The sequence below is a fragment of the Diadema antillarum genome, unplaced genomic scaffold, assembly GCF_040938485.1.
Source record: "Diadema antillarum isolate AM-2024a unplaced genomic scaffold, OU_Dant_1.0 scf00000099, whole genome shotgun sequence".
NCBI classification, from domain to species: Eukaryota; Metazoa; Echinodermata; class Echinoidea; order Diadematoida; family Diadematidae; genus Diadema; species Diadema antillarum.
This window is the reverse complement of record NW_027270988.1, coordinates 2,211,020-2,230,414: the sequence shown is the minus strand read 5'-3', so window position 1 is coordinate 2,230,414 and position 19,395 is coordinate 2,211,020. Positions and strand designations below refer to the sequence as shown.

The 19,395-nt window shown below is 38.9% G+C and overlaps 1 protein-coding gene across 1 annotated transcript in view; it reads left to right on the top strand.

Moving 5' to 3' along the window:
- The window catches only part of LOC139718779 (thrombospondin type-1 domain-containing protein 7A-like), a 58,731-nt gene that overhangs the window by 27,968 nt on the left and 11,368 nt on the right, over window positions 1-19,395 (top strand). The window contains exons 6-15 of the mRNA XM_071630243.1: window positions 2,383-2,619; window positions 7,574-7,837; window positions 8,406-8,606; window positions 10,186-10,407; window positions 11,396-11,563; window positions 13,025-13,204; window positions 14,338-14,472; window positions 15,502-15,708; window positions 18,120-18,247; window positions 18,861-19,011. Coding sequence (XP_071486344.1) covers window positions 2,383-2,619; window positions 7,574-7,837; window positions 8,406-8,606; window positions 10,186-10,407; window positions 11,396-11,563; window positions 13,025-13,204; window positions 14,338-14,472; window positions 15,502-15,708; window positions 18,120-18,247; window positions 18,861-19,011 — 1,893 coding nt within the window. The remainder of the gene's footprint in view (window positions 1-2,382; window positions 2,620-7,573; window positions 7,838-8,405; window positions 8,607-10,185; window positions 10,408-11,395; window positions 11,564-13,024; window positions 13,205-14,337; window positions 14,473-15,501; window positions 15,709-18,119; window positions 18,248-18,860; window positions 19,012-19,395) is intronic.

Here is a 19,395-nt window from a genome sequence, read left to right as displayed (position 1 = left end):
TCAAAAGATGCGAGAGACTTGAATGAAAAAAGTCATGAAACGTCGCGGCAATAGCTTTTCGCGTTAGCGATACATCACACGGAACGTCGAGGGGGGGGCCTCGGGGGCCCCCCCCCCCCCCCCCCCCTCCCCGGCCTAGTTAGGGTTAAAGCATTAATTTGATGTGGGTCAGGGAGAAAAATTGAGTAAAAAGAAACTTGAAATTGACACAGTTGTGCATAAAACACAGAAGCTGGAAGCTACTTTAAACTGTATCATGGCACACATCCGTTACTGCTCTTGTCAGTTTGCCACAAGTTATCATTTCTAGACAGCCACTGAGATGGACGTAGCAACATGTTTATTTAAATTGAGTTCTGTTTTGAGTATCATTACTGAGCCTGTCCTCTTTGTGTTGTTAGTGTTTATCATACATTGAACAATACCCATACTGTTAATGCCATACTTCCTGTATTCTGTAGTACACCCAAGACGAGTACGCGCTAAAGGTCATTATGTCAACCTGAATTTGTATTATCTTGTGTGTGAGGTTAATACCATATAGCACATCAAAACTTTCTACATGTCATAGCATTAATATCCCACTAGACTCCTGTGCCCCGTCTCGTAAAGACTTGTGATTGATTCAAATCGATTACAACTTTATGATTGAATGCAAATTGATCTTATAAAAAGTTATGATTGAAATTACGACGGAGAACTGCAGTCAATCAATCACAGGTTGCGATTGATTGCAGCTTTCAAGAGATTTGTGATTGATTGATTTCTATTACAAGTTTTATAAGACAGGGCACTGCATTCATAAAATATTGACTGATGAGAAATGCTAGTGCTTCGGTGCACAGCCGTTGCAGACTACTGACGTGTTAACAGCGCGAACAAACGACCAATCATGTGACTCATATCACTCACCGCAAAACTTGTGGACGGACTGCGCGGGGTGCATCTCAGGCACTCATTGAGGGGAAAGGTAATTGACTTTATTGCTGACACCTTACCTCTCTCCCAGCGGATTACTCGATTAGCAGCAAGAAGTTATGGATCAACACTCCTCCACAAATTGATACCTTCCTATACCCATTAGCAGTCTGCCTGGTAATGCCTGTTAGGCAACCCTGTTATGTAGGATTCTTGTATACAGACATGACAACTGTTACATTTTTGCAGTGTTTTGTATCTCTTTTCCCCCAAAAGATAATGCAGGACTCTTGGAAAATACTGTTTTGTTTCTAATTTCTTTACTACACTTATCCATTGCAGGAATGATAGAAATACTTTTTTTCAGCAAAAATATGCCTTCTCAGCCCTCAGTGTGTTGCTAAACAAGGTTGTTTACAAGCTTGTCATTCATGTGTATACACTGAAGCTGCATTTACATGCAGGAGTTATCAGTTTTTAGATTGTTATGTAAAATGAATATTATTTGCCACCATTCACTAATGGCAACCTTTCCAACCCCCCCCCCCCCAAAAAAAAAACAACAACAACAAAAACCAATAACTAAAATAAAGTGTTTTGAATCTCCAAATTGCTTAAATGCCTATCTAACTTATTGGCCATTGTGTAACCCTGTGGATATGCTCTTGTGCAAACGCAACTGCATAATGTTCATACAAAAGTCAATCATGAAAAACGTTAAATTTCAGGTATGTGTGAATGATCCTTACATTTACATGCTGTCTCGTATGCAATCAACAATATCAATCAAATACCACTCAACATAATTAAACAAAAGATGAACCTTTCCAAATGTTAAAAAAAAGGAAACTGAAAGTCAAGCACACAGTTCATTTTATACCTTGTACAATGTAGCTTTATATGTTGCATTTTTAATACCTATACCTTTCCTTGGCACATGTATGTTAATGTTTTATCGTCTTAGACATGTTTGTCTCATTAAGGATGGATTGATTTTGCTACAACACACATTTCTCTAAGACCCCTGCCCTAGTATACTAGGGACTCATCCTCAACAGGTTAAGAAGAAAAGGGCTCCTTTTAAGTATGGTACCCGCAAACAAAAACGAAAGTAAAAACAAAGGTATTTACAGAAATGAAAGAGGAATAAAAGAATCCCAGTATGATGATGTTCCTTGCTGTGTACTGTACATATAAATGTATGTAGCTACCAAGTGTTCCCAATTTTGCTGGAATCTTCCAGACAAGTGAGATATCAAATGCTGTTGATCTTCAAAAAGGAATTACAGTGTACATTATGTTTGCTTGAAGATTTTTTTTTCTTATAGGAACCTCCCTGCATTTAATATGTGAGCGGTGGCAGTCCTGAGTGTAAGAACATCTTATCTATAGATGTCACAGCAATTTGCAGACAGTCTCTGCTAGTCAAGATTTCTTTTCCCTCCACATGTGTCCTTTCTCCAGGTTCAGCCAGTCGCTTCAAACCGGTGGCCAGCCGGGCCTGCTACAAAGACTGCCCCGTGGACTGCGAAGTCGGTCACTGGTCCCATTGGTCACCCTGCACCAAGAGCTGCGGTGAGGGCGCTGTTCAGATCCGAAGTCGGGAGGTCCTGGTGGAGACTGTGTTTGGAGGGGCAGAGTGTCCGTCGCTGGTGGAGGTTCGCGAGTGTGAGAACATTGAGTGTGCCCGTTGGCATAAAGGTGAGTTCAGCATACACAACACATTTGCAGGGTACTGGACTAACTAAACATAAAAAACTTCTCAGTACTAATTAAAGTAACAAGTAGTTAGCCTGAAGTTGTAACCTTCCTTTCATGTATCATCTTAGCTTACTGATTTTTATCACACGTTATTAGAATATTCAGCAAAACACAGCACTGTACCTGGGGCTGTTTAATTTTCTGCTGTTGTGCCCAAAGTCAGGATTTATCAAATCCAAGAATCTTAACTCATATCATGCCCTCAGATTAGCATAATAACATCCTTGGACATATAAATGGTTTGTTTGATTTAATTTCTTTTTTAAACTTTTTTTATTTATTCTTAGATTGAGATTGTATGCCATGTGATCATGTGATCATGTGATCATGTGATCATGTTATCTTAAGTTTTTCTCTCTTTTTTTTTCAAATAGCGAATCAAAGTATGTCCTGTTGCCAATGAAAGGATTATGTAAATCTTTGTGGATGTTTCTTTTTTTTTTCCTTTATCACCTGTCATGGGCATTTTTCACATCAAAACATGATTGAATGTGTCAACACAATATATTGCATCATAAGACTTGATGTTATGATGATAATTTGCCCCTGATAAAAACAAATTATTTGTTATCAGAAAATGAAGGGAGTGCAGTCACATACATGTACAATGGTATGTGCATAATCAGACTTTTTTTCTACTTTTTTTTTTTGGGGGGGGGGGGGCAGTGCATGCAAGGTTTTAGCAAGAATAATTGCAAACAAATGTTTATATTTTATACATGGAATGCGACAACATACAATCATATTGTAACTATTCTTCTCAAGACCTGGGCCCCATTTCATAAAAGATGTTAGGATGACAACTCTTGCTGGAATGACTACTTTCCACAGCAAACAGCCAATTAGGAAGCTGTATTCTTGTCGTTACCATGACAATAGTCATTCCAGCAAAGAGTTGTCATCAAATAAACTCTTTATGAAATGGGGCCCTGGTATATGTGACCGTGCACCTCAAAACGAACATAAAGTCGCACACACTGATTTTGCGTAAGGACTGAAAATAAGTGAAATGGGTCAACCTAGCCGAACTTGACTTTTTTATATTTTCTGAAAGAGCGGGTCTTCTTTTACATTATGCTAAAATTTGGTATCATAAAACGGGCAGGAAAGTGTGTTTTTTAAGCAGTTTATCTCGAACATTGTTGGTAGAATTGTGTGATTAGGTGTGTCTTTAGAATCCCTTTTTCATTTCTGGAAAACCTTGTCCACACTCTTCGCTTTCAACTCTAATAACTTTTGAAAGGATAGCGCTACTGCTTTGAAAGTTGGCGTTAATTATGGACAGAATGTGTTAATGAGGCATGCTTAATTTCAGTTTAATCTGATAATCCCTTCATTGTTGTTACTCTGGTGGTTTTCTTCCTGTTTTTTGTCCCATTCATTGCACAGCCAGCACGGTTTGGTAAAGATTAAGCGCTTGAATAGACACTGTACTTTAGAGCCTCTTTTCTCAGTTCACAATTTTCCTGAGTTTGTGCTTTCTTTCCAATATTTAAATAGGTTAGGAGAGTCCATTTGATTTGAGTTATACATCATTTTAAAGCTTAAAGTCTGCTCTTTCAGAATATGGTCTTAACTAAAAATTCTTCTCTGGCGACTTTTTGTTTGTTTTGAGGTGCAGTGTCACATATGTGCAGAATGCCCTGCATTTGAAAATTTGCAAATCAAGACCAATAGTCTGCAAAAATACTAGTAGTTAACAAAATACCAATCCGTGATAAAAATACTGATTAGATTAATATATGATGTCCCAAATGCATGTAGATTTTCCATTTGCTGTCCTTTTTTATGGTTATAACTTGAACGAAACTCCAACACGCCATCATCAGTCTTTAGTCGTGATTAGTAACTCGATGTAAACTCAACAGTATTTTTCTTTTGGTTAGTCTTCCTTACACAATAACCCATCATCCGTGTTTAATAATGTGGGTTTGTATAGATGAAATGCACAATGATAGAAAGGACGCCATCATGCTGTGGCTGAACCCAGCAGCTTTATCTGAGGGTCGCTGCCATCCATTTATCAAGGAAATGATGAGAGGAAAGGGGGAGTCATTACAGGTTGAAGGATGGCATTAAAAGAGGAAGCTCTCCTACCACTCCACATGGGGTTGAGTCACACCTCTTATGTAACCCTAGCACCCTCGCTTTCTGTAGATAACAACCACATAAGTATGACCACCAAAAAAGGGTAATTAACTGCACACTTTTCATACAGGCAACTTTGTGAAAAACATAGGAACAAGACAAAATGGTTCCTGTTTTCATCTATTTTTAATGTTTGTGTTGTCAGTGTAATTAAAAGAAAATGAGAACAGTTGAAATTGACCTGTGATTTTTTTTTTTTTTTTTTTTGGGGGGGATCTCATTCTTAGGAATGCCCTCCAGATCTAAAGTTTTTATGGTTTTGCTAAAAACGTAGTTTTCCTTGGACCTTTAATAGCTTTTTCTCCAACCTTTTCTTTCAATTGAGTTTGAATTAATTCCTTTCTTCTGTGTTTATATTTGAAAAAAAAAAATGTTGAGAAGAAATTATCTTCAGGTACAAATAGCTTTGGCATTGATGAATGCCAGTGTAATGAAGCCAACATACATCTTTGGTGTATTAGTTTATACAGGTAGATGATTATTTCATTTCAAGACAAAGAGTAGAGTGAGAGTTAGAATTCACATGATATGCCACTGGATTGCCATTTTATACATCTTCATGCATTCTCCTAAAATAAGATGTACACTGTAGGCATTATCAAGGTTTATTTCACAGAAATGTGAACAAATATTCAGGCTGTGGATGATTAAAGAAAGTATAGAAGATTATTGGAGAACTCAAATCTATTTTTTACTTCCTCAGAAATACCTTCATCAACTAGTATGAGCTGCACTCTCAGAAAAATAGAGTTTTTTTTTTTTAACACATCATAGTTTGAAAACATTTTCATGAATAAAACATCTGTAAACTAGAGAGGGGCCGTCTAAGGCGGCAGACCCACGCCTAAGTACAAAGTCGGGGTAAACATAATGTGCATTCGGTCATCTACCAGAATTCGGTCACTTAATTGCCAGCGTGCTTTATCACCAGCCAGTGAGTTCTACCAAAGATCGTACACTGAAGTGTACGATCTTTGGTTCTACAGTCACATCACACGCAAATCACATCATTACACATACGGTATTAACACTCATTCACGTACAGGAAAGTCCTTAAGTCTCCTCCAAAAATCCATCGAAAATCCCAAATTCCACCGTCAAAAGTGCAGAATCGGAACTTTTCCAAGCGCGCGTGAATTAAGTCCAGTTTTAAGAGTATTGTCTACGCGACGGGTCGCGGAAAAGGCGCTAAAAATCGAGAAATACGCCGTTTTCTTGCGGGATATTTTGATTATAGCAAGCCGAGAGTGTGATGATATCAAAGGTCGTATGAGTGTACGATCTTTGATGGTATCCACAAAAGCGCAAAAGAAAAACAAAATTTACGTACCCCCTAGGCAATTACCCCTATGATTAGTGTCTACGGGAATTATTCAACGCAAGGGTTGACTGCAAATGTCTACTGCACCAGTATTCGGCCACCAACGAGCGCCGCAACGTCCCCGATGCAATTTTGCACCAACAGTGTAGAGCGCGATGCATTTTCAGCGGCCTTGCACACGCATTGACATTGAGCGCGCATATCGTGCAGTGTGACTGCGACCGAGCAAATGCTCCTCCAACGAAAAAAGCAATCAATTTTAACTTGAAAAATCATCAAAATACGGGCCAGTTTGTGACGACGGAGAACGAACTTTCATAAATCTAGAAGGACATAGTCCCTCAAATAGGCCTAAACGTAAATTTCGGAATTCTTACGAACATTAATATGAGCAGCGAAGTCGGATCGTTTGGGAGTTTATGTGTTCGTATGGTAGCGGAAAATCGCAAAGTGAGAAACGGGAAATTTTCGGAGTGGTCACTATACCATAGGGTCAAAACTTCAAGGTCACACAGAATTTGCAAGGGTCAACCGATTATCACCAAAATCTAATCGATTCTTTCCTGCCATTATCCAAACATCCCCATAACATTTCGTGCAAATCCGTTTACCCGTTCTCTTGTTATCTTGTACACAAACAAACAAACAAACAAACAAACAAACAAACAAACAAACAAACAAACAAACAAAAAAAACAAACAAACAAACAAACAAACATACGGAACCCTTTACATAACCCCCTGCCGATTTTCATCGGCGTGGGTAAAAATAAAAGAGTTGTATGTCTATTATCACAAACAACAATGCTTCTAATCATCATCTAAAATACTGAACAGAATTCACAGAGCATGATATTTGCCACATACCCTGGTAACTTTCATTTAGGGTACATCTAAGTTTCATGAGCCTCCCCAGTTGCTGCGAAGTCTCATCCGAAAATGCTACTGGGTGGGACTGTTCAGATACAATGTATTACTCCTCAATCAGATAACCAGAAAAGGCAGGGGGATTATGAAGAAACACATCAATCGTGTATTTGTGTATTAAAAATGTTATCTCAGAAACTCTTCTCAGCTCGCTGAGCGCAAAAAAATTAGTCACACAAAAATATCCACTTTTACAGTACATGATCCTACGTGTGTATGGTATTTTAATGTTAGTAGTAAGTGATCGTTCATCGTCAAACTGAAGAGCACAGTACACAGTGCCATCCAAGTTCTTCACACATTGCTGAAGAATGAAGTCACCTGGCAATTGAACAGAATGGTGCCCTGTTATCACCATGGTATTAAAATGTAGTTTGCCTCCTGTGTGTATAGGTTGCACTTTACAGTTAAAAGTTTTATGTGTCGTAGATGGTGATGTTGATCCACATATTTGTGAGCTAGTGTGGTATGAAATTTGATTTGATTTATTACATTTCAGGTCGCTGGTCTACCTGTTTCCTTGACTTTGGCTATGATGACTGTGGCCCTGGGACCCGCAACCGGGCCGTGTACTGCATCAGCGCCCGCAACGAGCACCTCACAGCGTCCTACTGCGCTGGCAAGCCCAAGCCAGTACGCCAGGGCACCTGCCGCGTGCCTTGCGCCGAGGAGTGCGTTGTCTCCGAGTGGTCAGACTGGGGCTCCTGCTCCGTGTCGTGTGGGACGAGCGGTGGAGTGCAGAAGAGGAGTCGCAGGATTGTAGGTAAGACAGGGACCAGGGAATAATTTTCCAACTCCGATTTGATTAGCAATTTCAGCTGATAAATAACATTTCAAATGGTATCCTGTACACTTCTATGGAAGAAAACTGCTACACAAAAGTTAGTTTGTGTAGCAGTGGTGTAAAAATGCATAGCAGATTGCGATGCAATACCAGGAAAATTATTCCCTGGGGACTATTTTACCCCTTTCTCTCCTTTTCAAATTGAAATAGCAATGATGGTTCATAAATGTATATATATTGTATTCTACAGGAATGCAATTGTTAACCCGTTGAGGACGGTCTAATTTTGGTACAACATGCATTTCCCGTAGACGCTTGCCCGAATATACTCGAGGCTCATCCTCAACGGGTTAATGGGGTTGCCTGTTGTTCTTTTTGTTGAAGGTTTGTGGGGAGGGCAATGAAGGGTCAAGAGTCAATGTATGTAGTATATCTGCCTTTACTGTCTAAATTGTGACATTTATATTGTTTACAGTGTGCTTGTAATTGTAACCTTTTCATTGCATTGATTGCTTCCCATCCTCTCTGTGATTGGTCCATCAAACAGCGTACCCATTCAACCGGCAGCTAAACCCATGTCTGCCAGAAGATCAGCTGACCCAGACCAAACCCTGCAACCTGTACGTCTCTTGCCACACCTACTCCTGGCAGGCCACACCCTGGTCAGACTGCTCCACCAGTGGCAGGGAGGTCTGTGGGGAGGGGGCGGGTACCCAGAGGCGGGAAGTGGTTTGCGAGATGGAGACTGGTGAGTAAATGATGCATCACGCGTTACCCCGGGGTACCGTAGTACCACAGGTTACCGCGTTGTGTAGCGCCACCTCATGTCCACTCGAGGACAGCTGCAGAGAAATGCATGCACTGTGTGTGACTCAGTCACTCCCATGACACTGCATGTTATACGATGCATGCATGGCACGCTGTGCTAGCAATAGCGTGTGCTTCAGTGCACTGCGGTGTAGTGGCTAGTGCCACAAGCTCCACTACCAAAATAATATCCACTCTTCGGCAACCCTGGGTGCAACCTTTTTTAAAAAAAAAGAATAGTTCAACAAAATGGCTGATTTTCATTTGGTACCCCGGGATACCATTTATGTCATCAAATGCCGCCAAACACAACACACAATTTCGCCGCAATCCACCATTGTTACCACCCTAGTTACCGTATTAAAGTGTGATGTCTCAGGCCTTACCAGTTTGCAGCTACACGCCAGGGTCACAATGCCAGTCATAAAGATTTGGCATATTAAATTTTCAAGAACGGTTGAGGAACTTTCAGCCAATCAAACTGCAGTACAGCATGTACACTGTACTGATGTGAGCAGAGTCGCAAGCCCAGCCATATGGTTTGATGGCATACTTCTGTGGTGTTCACTGTTGAGTCACATGACTGGTCACGTGACATGGCTTACCTCCAGAGTCATGTGACTGATTGGATTGTGTAGTATGGGATTGGTTTTCACCCATTGAAGACTAGCTTGGAGTATACTCTGGCAGTTGTGTGTGGGAAATGTGTGTTGATGCAAAATTAGCTCATCCTCGACAAGTTAAGTAAAATGCAGAATCTTTGGAGCATAGGAAGAGTAATATTGTATCCATATCAAAAATGACTCTGAATTTTATTCTGTGCAGTTTTCCTTAAAGTTAAGTTCAGGCTTAGTTAAGTTTAAATGAACATAATGTTTCATGTAGATTCAGTGAAGGCTGAAAGATGGATAAAAAAGAAGGTGAGAGTTCTATATAGATATCTTACAAACTATATGATCAAAAGCTACAGATCCTAAATTTGGTTAACTGGCTCTTGAGATGGGAAATCTGCAATTAAAGGTGCCAAAGTAGTAGATGTAGAAGGTGTGAAAAAAGTTTCAGAGAATTGGATGTTTCCATGACATTATAAAGAACAAAGTTGACCTGTCTTATCATGACGGCATATGGAGAGAAGTGATGTGTACCTTTAACCCATTGAGGACGGGCTGAATTTGCTCCAACATGCATTTCCCATAGACACGTGCCCGAGTATACTCGGGACTTGTCCTCAACGGGTTAACATATCTCGGTAAGATGGTGAAATTAATGTGTACATTCTATACAAAAAAGACAGATTTGTGAAATTTATTTCATAATTCCTGTGTGTTGTTCTTTGCGATATCAACAATTATTGCAGTACTCCATAGCAAAGACCTTAAAAATTTTGAAGGACCTCTAAAACAGTTACGTTGATCTCAGTGCACCTCACTTACAAATGGCAGACCACATTCTCTTATCTATCTCTCTGTTCTCACTCCTCCATGCCCATCCTTGTTCTAATTGTTTCGTTTTCCATTCAGGTGAGGTTGTCAGTGCGCAGCAGTGTGACGCTGGCTCCAAGCCAGACCTGGAACGGGTCTGCGACTGGCCCTGTCCCACAGACTGCCAGCTCAGTCCCTGGAGTTCCTGGTCCTCTTGCAGTGCCTCCTGTGGTCTTCATGCACGCAGGACCAGGACCAAGCATGTACTGACCCTGTCTGTCAATGGTGGAAGGCCTTGTCCTCCTGAAGCTGATGCTAATGGTACCAGAACTCTAGAGCAAGACTTAATACTTTCTGAACCAGGGACTTTGGACAGTGTATACAATGCTATGAGATTTTCTATGCCAATTAGCACTCAAAGTATATGAGGGTTAATAATGGGTTCTTGGCAGTCTGACTGTATGATTGCAAATGTTTCATCAGTGCAGCATAATTTGGTTATATGTGAAAACTCACTGTTGCAAAGTTTCTTTGAAAAAAATGAAAGTAAATTACGTCCAAATGTACAATTTGTCAGAACATTTTATGGTTTTGCTTCATATACAGAAGCTACATACATTGTAGATGACCATTTTTTATAATTTTTATATGTGTGTTGCAAATGTGAAAAGTTCTTCTGTTTTTCACATATTTTATATGTGTTTTAACTTCATTTTGACTTTGATATTGATGTGTGCAATAGTATCAAAACAAGTTGTAAAACTTTTGAGTTGAATACAGAAAGTAGGTATAGAAAAGAAGTAAGAAACCATGGCATGTTAGAAATACATTAAATAAGAGATTGTAGATATCTGAGGCTGTCATCTCTTAAATTGCCAGGAAAGTGTCGTCTGTTTTCCCTTCTCCCGAAGCATTGAAAATCCTCCAAGGTGTGAATTTTCATTTCATTTTGATGTTTTGTCCTCTGTCAGTTCAATAATGTGCTGACAACTCATAAGGTAATTGCTGTGTTATAAAATCACTAAAGTTTTTATGATTCAGCACCCTATTTTGATGATGTCAAATTCTAAAAGACTTACAAATTGTAGAAGTTCTTTACTACTATTTCATGTTCTGATTCCTGGGAATTAGAAACGCACAAAATTAATCTTACCAGGCAGAGCAGGAAAATTAACTCGTGCAAAAATGTCCACTTATACAGTGTACAATGTATTATACATTGATATCAATATCAGCATTATGATGATAAGTAGTTTAGTAATGATTGAGCTAAACTGACTTATTGGTTACACATATCTTTCCTCCCTAGGTCTAATCATGGAGTACTCACCATGCCCAGACATAGATCCCTGCTATGCCTACCAGTGGGTTACTACGTCCTGGACAGGGTGTAGTGTCGTGGGTTCAAACTGTGGGAGGGGACTGCAGACCAGGGAGGTCTACTGTGGGCGCAGCGATGGTCTGGAGGCTGAGGATGGTAAGATGATGAGGGTGATGATGAAAATGATGAAAATGATTGAATTGAATTGAATTGATTGCTTTATTGTCCACAATGCGAAAGTGGAAATGTGCCTTCCACCAGCATTATACACAAGAGATACAAACAGATAACAATTGTTCATTGAACATAATTATACGTCACAGATTACAAATAAGATGAAACATAAATGTTTTGCATTACTTGTTGCAGGAAAATGAAATATTATAACCATTATATTCATAATACATATTACATATATCTCATTCAATTCATTCATTTAAGTAAATTCTATAATCATTATACTTATTATCAAAAATTCAACTTTCAGCAAATCTTCCACTTCTAATCAATTTTTTTTTTCACATATATTATGCCTCAACGCCAGAATACCTTCCAAATTTAATTTCAATCGCTTCAAAACTGTGGAAGTTGTTCACTCCACTAGATTAAAAAAAAAAAAAAATGTCTTGCATAACTACACCTATAAATCATCATAAATACCAATTTCATTGATTACTTAAATACTATGGGAATTATTCAATCCGCAAAATTACAATAAAATTATGATTACCATGGCAATGCTTTATCCGACAAACACCCGGCAAAAATTATGTGTTCTACATCTATACCTCAAGGCCATAGTGCCTACCAAATTTGATTTCAATTGCTTCAAAACTGTGGAAGTTGTTCACTCCACAAGATTTAAAAAAGAAAAAAGAAAACCAAAACATGCAGTTACCATGGCAACGCTTTGGCAAATACAAACACAATGAGTGTCTGACATAACTACACCTGTAGATCATCATAAATACCAATTTTGAAATTAATTACTTAAATACTATGAAAATTATTTTTGATTTTTGACAAAAGCCTTTGTTCAAAAATGTCTTTCATTGCAGGCAGTTCCCTGCCTATTACCTTTTGTGCCACCCGTCTTATGCGATCATTGCCAGTCTGGTTCTTTTTTGTTGTGTTTCCATAGTAACAGATCAAATTGTAAATAAGCACACTCTGGATGAGGGCCTGGTAAAATGATTTCAGGATTGATGATGATGATGAAAATAATGATGATGACGATGATGATGATGGTGATGATGATTATACTGTTGTATACTAACAATGACATTTAAACATAGGTAGTAGTAGTAGTACTTACTACTACTGAGTAGTCTGAGGAAAATTGCCTGACATTTACAAAAGATTGTAAACTATGCATGAAGGAAACAGATTAGCTAATAAAACATATATATGCCAGTAAGCTTGTTATCAGTCTTATTCTGTAGGCTTGGTACACAGATCTTGTGTCCCCACTCTACCACACAAAAACAAAAACAAAAATAATTGGTGCATAGATAAAACTGTTGCTGTGTCCAAAACTTCATTTTTTGCTTTCTCCTCAGTGCTTGTTCTATCAAGATTCTATCATTTCCCCCTCCCCCTCCCCTCCACCTCCCCTAGGTCTGTGCTTACAGGACTTCACCCAGCCCCCACCCTCCCCCACCCAGAGGTGCTACATCCCCTGTGGTGGGGACTGTCTGCTCTCTGCCTGGTCTGAGTATGGACCCTGCCAGGCCAACTGTGGGGCGGAGTCTGGGCGGGGCTACTGCCGCATGAGAAAGCGGGAGATCGTAGGCGTTGGTAAGATTTGTAATTAATGCTATTTTAGTTAATTTGTCACTGAAATAGGTGCGTATTTGATTATTATACCATGTGGATATGATGGAGTAAGAAAGGATATCTTTGAATATATTTTTAAGTTCCATAATTGTATAAAAGTTGTTTATGTTAATGGATTTTGTTTTCGTTGTAAATTTTTGGCTAATGCATCACATTGATATGGTGTATGTGATATTGTGTGTCAATATCTTTAAGTGTCAGTTCTACCCTGTTTGTCTTTGTGTATGTGTAATGTAGGTTTATTTTGTTGTAATATCCAGTGTGTGAAGAATTTCCATTGCAGACAGGAAATTATCAATCAATCAGTCAGTCAGTCAATTGATTGATTGATCAATCAATCAATCAATCAATCAATCAATCAATCAATCAATCAATCCGTCAATCAGTCAGTCAGTCAGTCTGTAAGTCAGTCAATCAATCAACCAACCAATCGATCAATTAATCAATCAATAAATTGGCATAACCCTGTGTCACATATCTGCGCCACCTTTGTGATGGAAACATTTTTTAGATGTGTTTGATGCTTGGCATCATATCACTCCTCTGCTTCAGAATTAATGCTAGTCTATAGGTATGCTCATGTTTATACAAAATATTGCTGAATTGTTTAAAGAAACAAAAAAAAAAAACATTAAAAAAAATATATGTATTATGGAATCTCACAAACGACAAAAGAGTAGAAAAATGATACAGCACATCTTTGTCTTAAATGGTCTGGATATATCATGTTGACATGTGAGACAGTGTTGTATTATGTTTTTGGTGTATCATGTTATTCAAAAAGTCTTGTTCTTTTCTCGATTAAATTCTTATTATTTGACAGGTCATTTATTGTCAGATTTACAGTGTATGATATTTGCTCTGTAAATGTGTACTGTAAGACAGTGTGAACTGTTGCATTAACTGGAAAAAAGAAAGCAAAGAAAGGAAAGTGCACAGCTAGAACTCTGAATGTCTTTCGATCAGAACAATTTCTCTGAATCACCACCAACGCTGTAATATTTTACTGGGCATAGAAACAGCATTCAGACAATTCAAAGTGACATTATCGGTTGATTGTGAATGCTATGCTTATCGTTTCCTGTTCACCCAAGGTCCCAGAGACAATCCACGTCAGCTGTGTCCTCACATTGCAGACAGTGACCTCCACGAGTTCCAGTCCTGCAACTCAAACAAGGCTACGTACTCCTGGTCCTATGGGCCCTGGACTTCCTGTGTTCTTCCTGCCGGTAGGCAGGCCAAGAGAAAATTCCTACCATGATAGAGGCATAAAGTTCAAGTAGTTCTGACCGTGGGGACTTTCGTATCAAATTTGTATTAATATTTGTATTTGTATTGTATTTTTTGAGTGAGTGTCAATATGTTGATAGATTGTGGGTTGAAGTAAGAGCATGGATTAATGTTACCGCGGGGTTAGAAATAACATTTACGATGGAAAAATAAATTATTTAGTTTTGGGGGTATTAACAATTCGGCATTGAATTGTATTAATATGCTTGTGAGATATGAACTTTATGTTTGTAAAATGAAGAAAATAATGCCTCATTTTGATTTATGTAAAGATAGTATAAGGGAAAAAGAAAAATTTATTGCAAGAAATAATCATAACTTGCAAGTGTTTCAGAAAAAATGGTGTCTGTTTAGACACCAGTTTTCTTGATTTATATGTATTGTATTGTATTGTATTTGAAATGTTATGATGTCATTTGAAATACTATGATGAATTACGTGTACAGATGAATATATTATGTCTGATGTAGAATAATAAATATCCCAGTGGAAAAAAACAATAAGTAAAAAAAATGGTATTAGTCTTAGACTTACAGTCTTACAGTGTCATTTACAAGAGATTGGTATGGCAGCAATTAGGAAATGAAAAATGATTCTTTAGAATGGACAAAAGATTTGATATTATTCAGGCTTGATGTTTGACAATATCACAAACATATTTCAGTTCAGTACTGGTGCATTTGAAGGGGATGCTTGTTTGTTTATTTGTTCGTCCTTTCTGTTTGTTTTGTTTGTTTTTTTGTTTTACTCAAGCTTAGATCTGGCATGCTCAAAAGAGATACTAGACCTTCATGAATACAACTCTAAAAAGTTTGAAATCTTTATGTTTCTCTGCTGATACAAGTATTATCCCAGTAGTCTGAATTAAGATTTGATTGCTTGTTAGCTAATCAATAAATTTGCAGCTGCTATCAAGTATTATGAACGATTATAATTTGCAATTTTTTTACTTTTATGCTATTATTCAGGCTTGAAATGTGGAAATGGGAGACAAAATCGCGGCGCCCTCTGTGAACAGAGTGATGGCACTCATGTGGCGGATCTCTTCTGTTTGGCCGGAGAAACTGACCAGGTCCTACCCACCGAGACCAGAGCCTGCAAAGTCCAGTGCTCTGTGGACTGTGAAGTGACCATCTGGTCCAATTGGTCATCCTGCTCTGAGCCCTGTGGTCAAGGTTTTAATTCACTTTTAAAAAATCTTTTCAGTTGATAGACTTACTGATGGTAGCTACCTAGGTCTGTTTAGCTCTTTTCAGAGACCCTGATACCACCAGAAAATAAGTCAATTGATAAAAAGCTTAGTTCCTACCGATTGGTTCAATTACTGAACTTTGTCAAATGGAATTGCTAGAATAGCCAATTGGCTGCCAGTACAAAAGTTACAGGTGTATAATCCATTGATGCGTATCACATTCAAATCTTTATTGACATACCTGTAGGAAGCCATGCTTTTTGTGAGCTTATTTGAGCAGAGCTATGCTGACTGGTTACAAGTTTAGTTCTCAAACACTGATAGCAAATTAATTCTTTAATTCGAAGGTGTATGACTTTAAAAAGAAAAAAAAATCTGAACAGGAGTCCAATTACGTCTCTGCTTTGTCTCATGCAGATGGCTTGACTTTTTCTGTGACAACAAATGTGACCCGCTACAACAAAATGATCCTAAAGTCGGTCGAGGTCGATTATTTGAAAATTGCATGACACAATTCCCTAATCTTTCTGCTTTAAATTGATATATAACACATCTTATAAAAATAATCGGCTGCGGAGATATCGATGTTTAAAAGAGAGCATGTCGACGCGTCTGGGAAATCACTGTTTCGAGAAAAGCGCCCTAAAAATTCTCCTTGCGATGCAATCACGACCAAGGGACACGCAAGTCAGTTTTCACCTCTGGACTATAGAAGGTAAGCCCTAGCAACCCCCGCAATGCTCATTCAAACACAGCGTCGGCGGTCTCCTCACCGACCAATCAGTGACCAGGATTCCGGGAGAAGCGGCTGTGCATAGCGCACCCCGCCACCACACACCAGTCGACTGGGGAGTGTGCGAGCTTCACGCTTCGGTTAGCAGCAAGCAGCAAACTGACCAATGAGATCACTCTGGTCGTTGTTAGGGGCGGAGCCTATCTCTGGCGCTCAATCCAAATGTTCGAACCAGTTTCTTCTTCGTTGAAACGCCAAAAAACATGGCCCAGAAAAACGCTATTTTTTGGTCTTTCCTTTCATCATTTTGCTTCAAAATTTCGACAGATGATAGAAGACATGTCAGACTCCAATAATATGTCAAATTCAGAAAATCGTAAGTTTTGACCAATTTTGATGCTCTGACTTCAAACTCGATTTTCACGTCTTTGACCGTGCGCGACTTTAGGACCATTTTGTTGTAGCGGGTCACAAATGCTTTTTATACCCCCGCCAAACGAAGTTTGAAGGCGGTCGGGCGGTCGGGCGGTCGGTCCATTGCAAATCTTGCGTCACGAACTACTTTCTCAGTTTTCAACCGATTCCCATAAAACTTGGCACAGATGTGTGCCTTGGGTTGTAGATGTGCAAGACGTATTTTTTGACAGTACCCAAAAGTACGTTGCCATGGTAACGGCATATTATGGGCAAAAATGGGTACAAATCTTGCGTCGCGAACTCCTCCCACAGTTTTTGATAAATTTGTATGAAATTAGGTACAGATGTTCATCTGAATATGTGAATGTGCAAGACACATATTTCCGCAGTGGCAAAAAGTGCGTTGCCATGGTAACGGCATGTTATTGGTAAAATATAGGGCAAAATGCTTCATGGCAAAACTGCTTCATCAGTGTTCTTCCAATTCTCATGGAATTCATATTGAATGTTTGTCTTAGGATATAGGTCAGCATGACACATTTCTTGACAGTGACAAAAAGTATGTTGCCATGGTAACAGCTCACATATTATGAGCCAAAATGATGGAAAATTTTGTGTTGCAAACTACTTCCTCAGTTTTTGCCCAATTTCCATGAAACTTGGTACAGATGTGTGCCTTTGGTTGTAGATGTGCAAGACGCATTTTTCGACAGTACCCGAAAGTATGTTGCCATGGTAACGGCATATTAATGGCAGAAGATCAAGGAAAGATCTTGCGGATTTAACTACTTCCTCAGTTTTTTGACCAAAGCTTATGAAATGTTGTTTTGACCAAAGCTTATGAAATGTTGTTTGGCAGGGGTATAACCAGTCGCTGTAGCGACATTTCTAGTTTCTCTTGCAATCACTACTGCAAGAGAGCCTTGAACAAAGGCTAAGGTTTGTTTCATTCACATGGTTAAAATAAGATAAAGGTGCAAATGTTCAAATGTAAATGATGCACCTCTTAAGCAATACCACCACCTCCACCACCTGCAATAAAAAGAACAAGAACAATAAAACAACAACAATGCTTTGTTCTTCATCCAGCAAGTCTTAAAAAAAAAAAATTCTTTGTGCTGTTTCTGCATCTCATTTTACTTGATTTTTGAAGAGCTCTTTCTTATCACTCTTTCTTTAATTCTCCCCCCCCCCCACCTGTTTTGTGTGTGTGTGTGTGTGTGTGTGTGTGTGTGTGTCTGTAGGTGAGAGGACGAGAACTCGAACCAGCACCATCAGTCCGATTCAGGGAGGAAGAGCCTGCCCTCTATTAGCCGAGACACAGATGTGCTTTGAGAGGTCATGTGACCAGCTGGAGTGGGACCTGTCCGAGGTATAGCCATCTCTGTGGTTTTCAGTGGTCAACTGACTGTGGTCTTAGAAGGTTTAAAGTTGGATGTGAGACATAGATATGAACATCTAATTTCTTTGTGCACTTTTCAAGATTGAGCAATACAGGACATAAAAGTGCAGTAAGACATTAGAAGATACACTGTAGTTCCTGAATAGATCTTGATATGTTTATGATCCTTTTTAAATTGACATTCAAGAACCATTTTTCAAAACCTGCAAATACAAAGATGGCTGAATGAAGAATAGTCACAAATAGAAAAGCAAAGATAGAGTACCCAAATAGGCAGAATTGTTTGATCTCCTCGCTTCATTTCATTATAACTTGTAAAGAAAAAAAATTCAAATTTCCTTCGAGGTATCACACTGTACATTTAGATTGACTTTTTCATTTTTCTTGCAATACGTACATGTGGTTTGCAGTAACAATATTTCATATTCATGTACTTGTAAAACTTGTTAAGTATGCATTTACTAGTTTGTTTATCTCAGTACAGATAAAAGTAACTCTGTCTGTTGGTTTGATAGTATATTTCACATATGATTTCATTTGATAGACACATAATTATCTTTGTCACATTTCCTCTTCACATCAGTGGAATCCCTGCGTACCCACCGACCTGCAGACAAACTGTGGCACAGGAAAACAGACACGAACCGTCACCTGCCCTGCTGGGAATGACGCACTCTGCCAACAGAGGGCGCCAAAGCCTGCTGACAGCCAATCCTGCCCTCTCCCCTGCCAAGGTCTGCATACCCTGGTCAAGAGTTCTTGTAGATGCAGAAAGAATGGAAAATGCCAGACTCTTGAATTTTCTGAAAAATGTTGTCACCCTAGAAACAAAAATTGTAATCGGTTCTAAACTTTGTGGATAGTTACGGTAAGGTTCCAGCAAAGAAATGGACAGTGAATTTTCCAGGATGCCTTAAATCAAGAAATTGCAAAATCAGAATGATGTCCATACAGTGTAATGTGTATGCCTAGATGAAATGATGCAGAGCAGCAAACTAAGAAGACAATTGCATTATTAGCAATGGACTGCGTATCAAATGCATATTTTTCATGCAGATGCATATGATATGTTCTCATGAAAGGAAAAGAGATTCACGAGCTGTAAAAATCACTGTTTT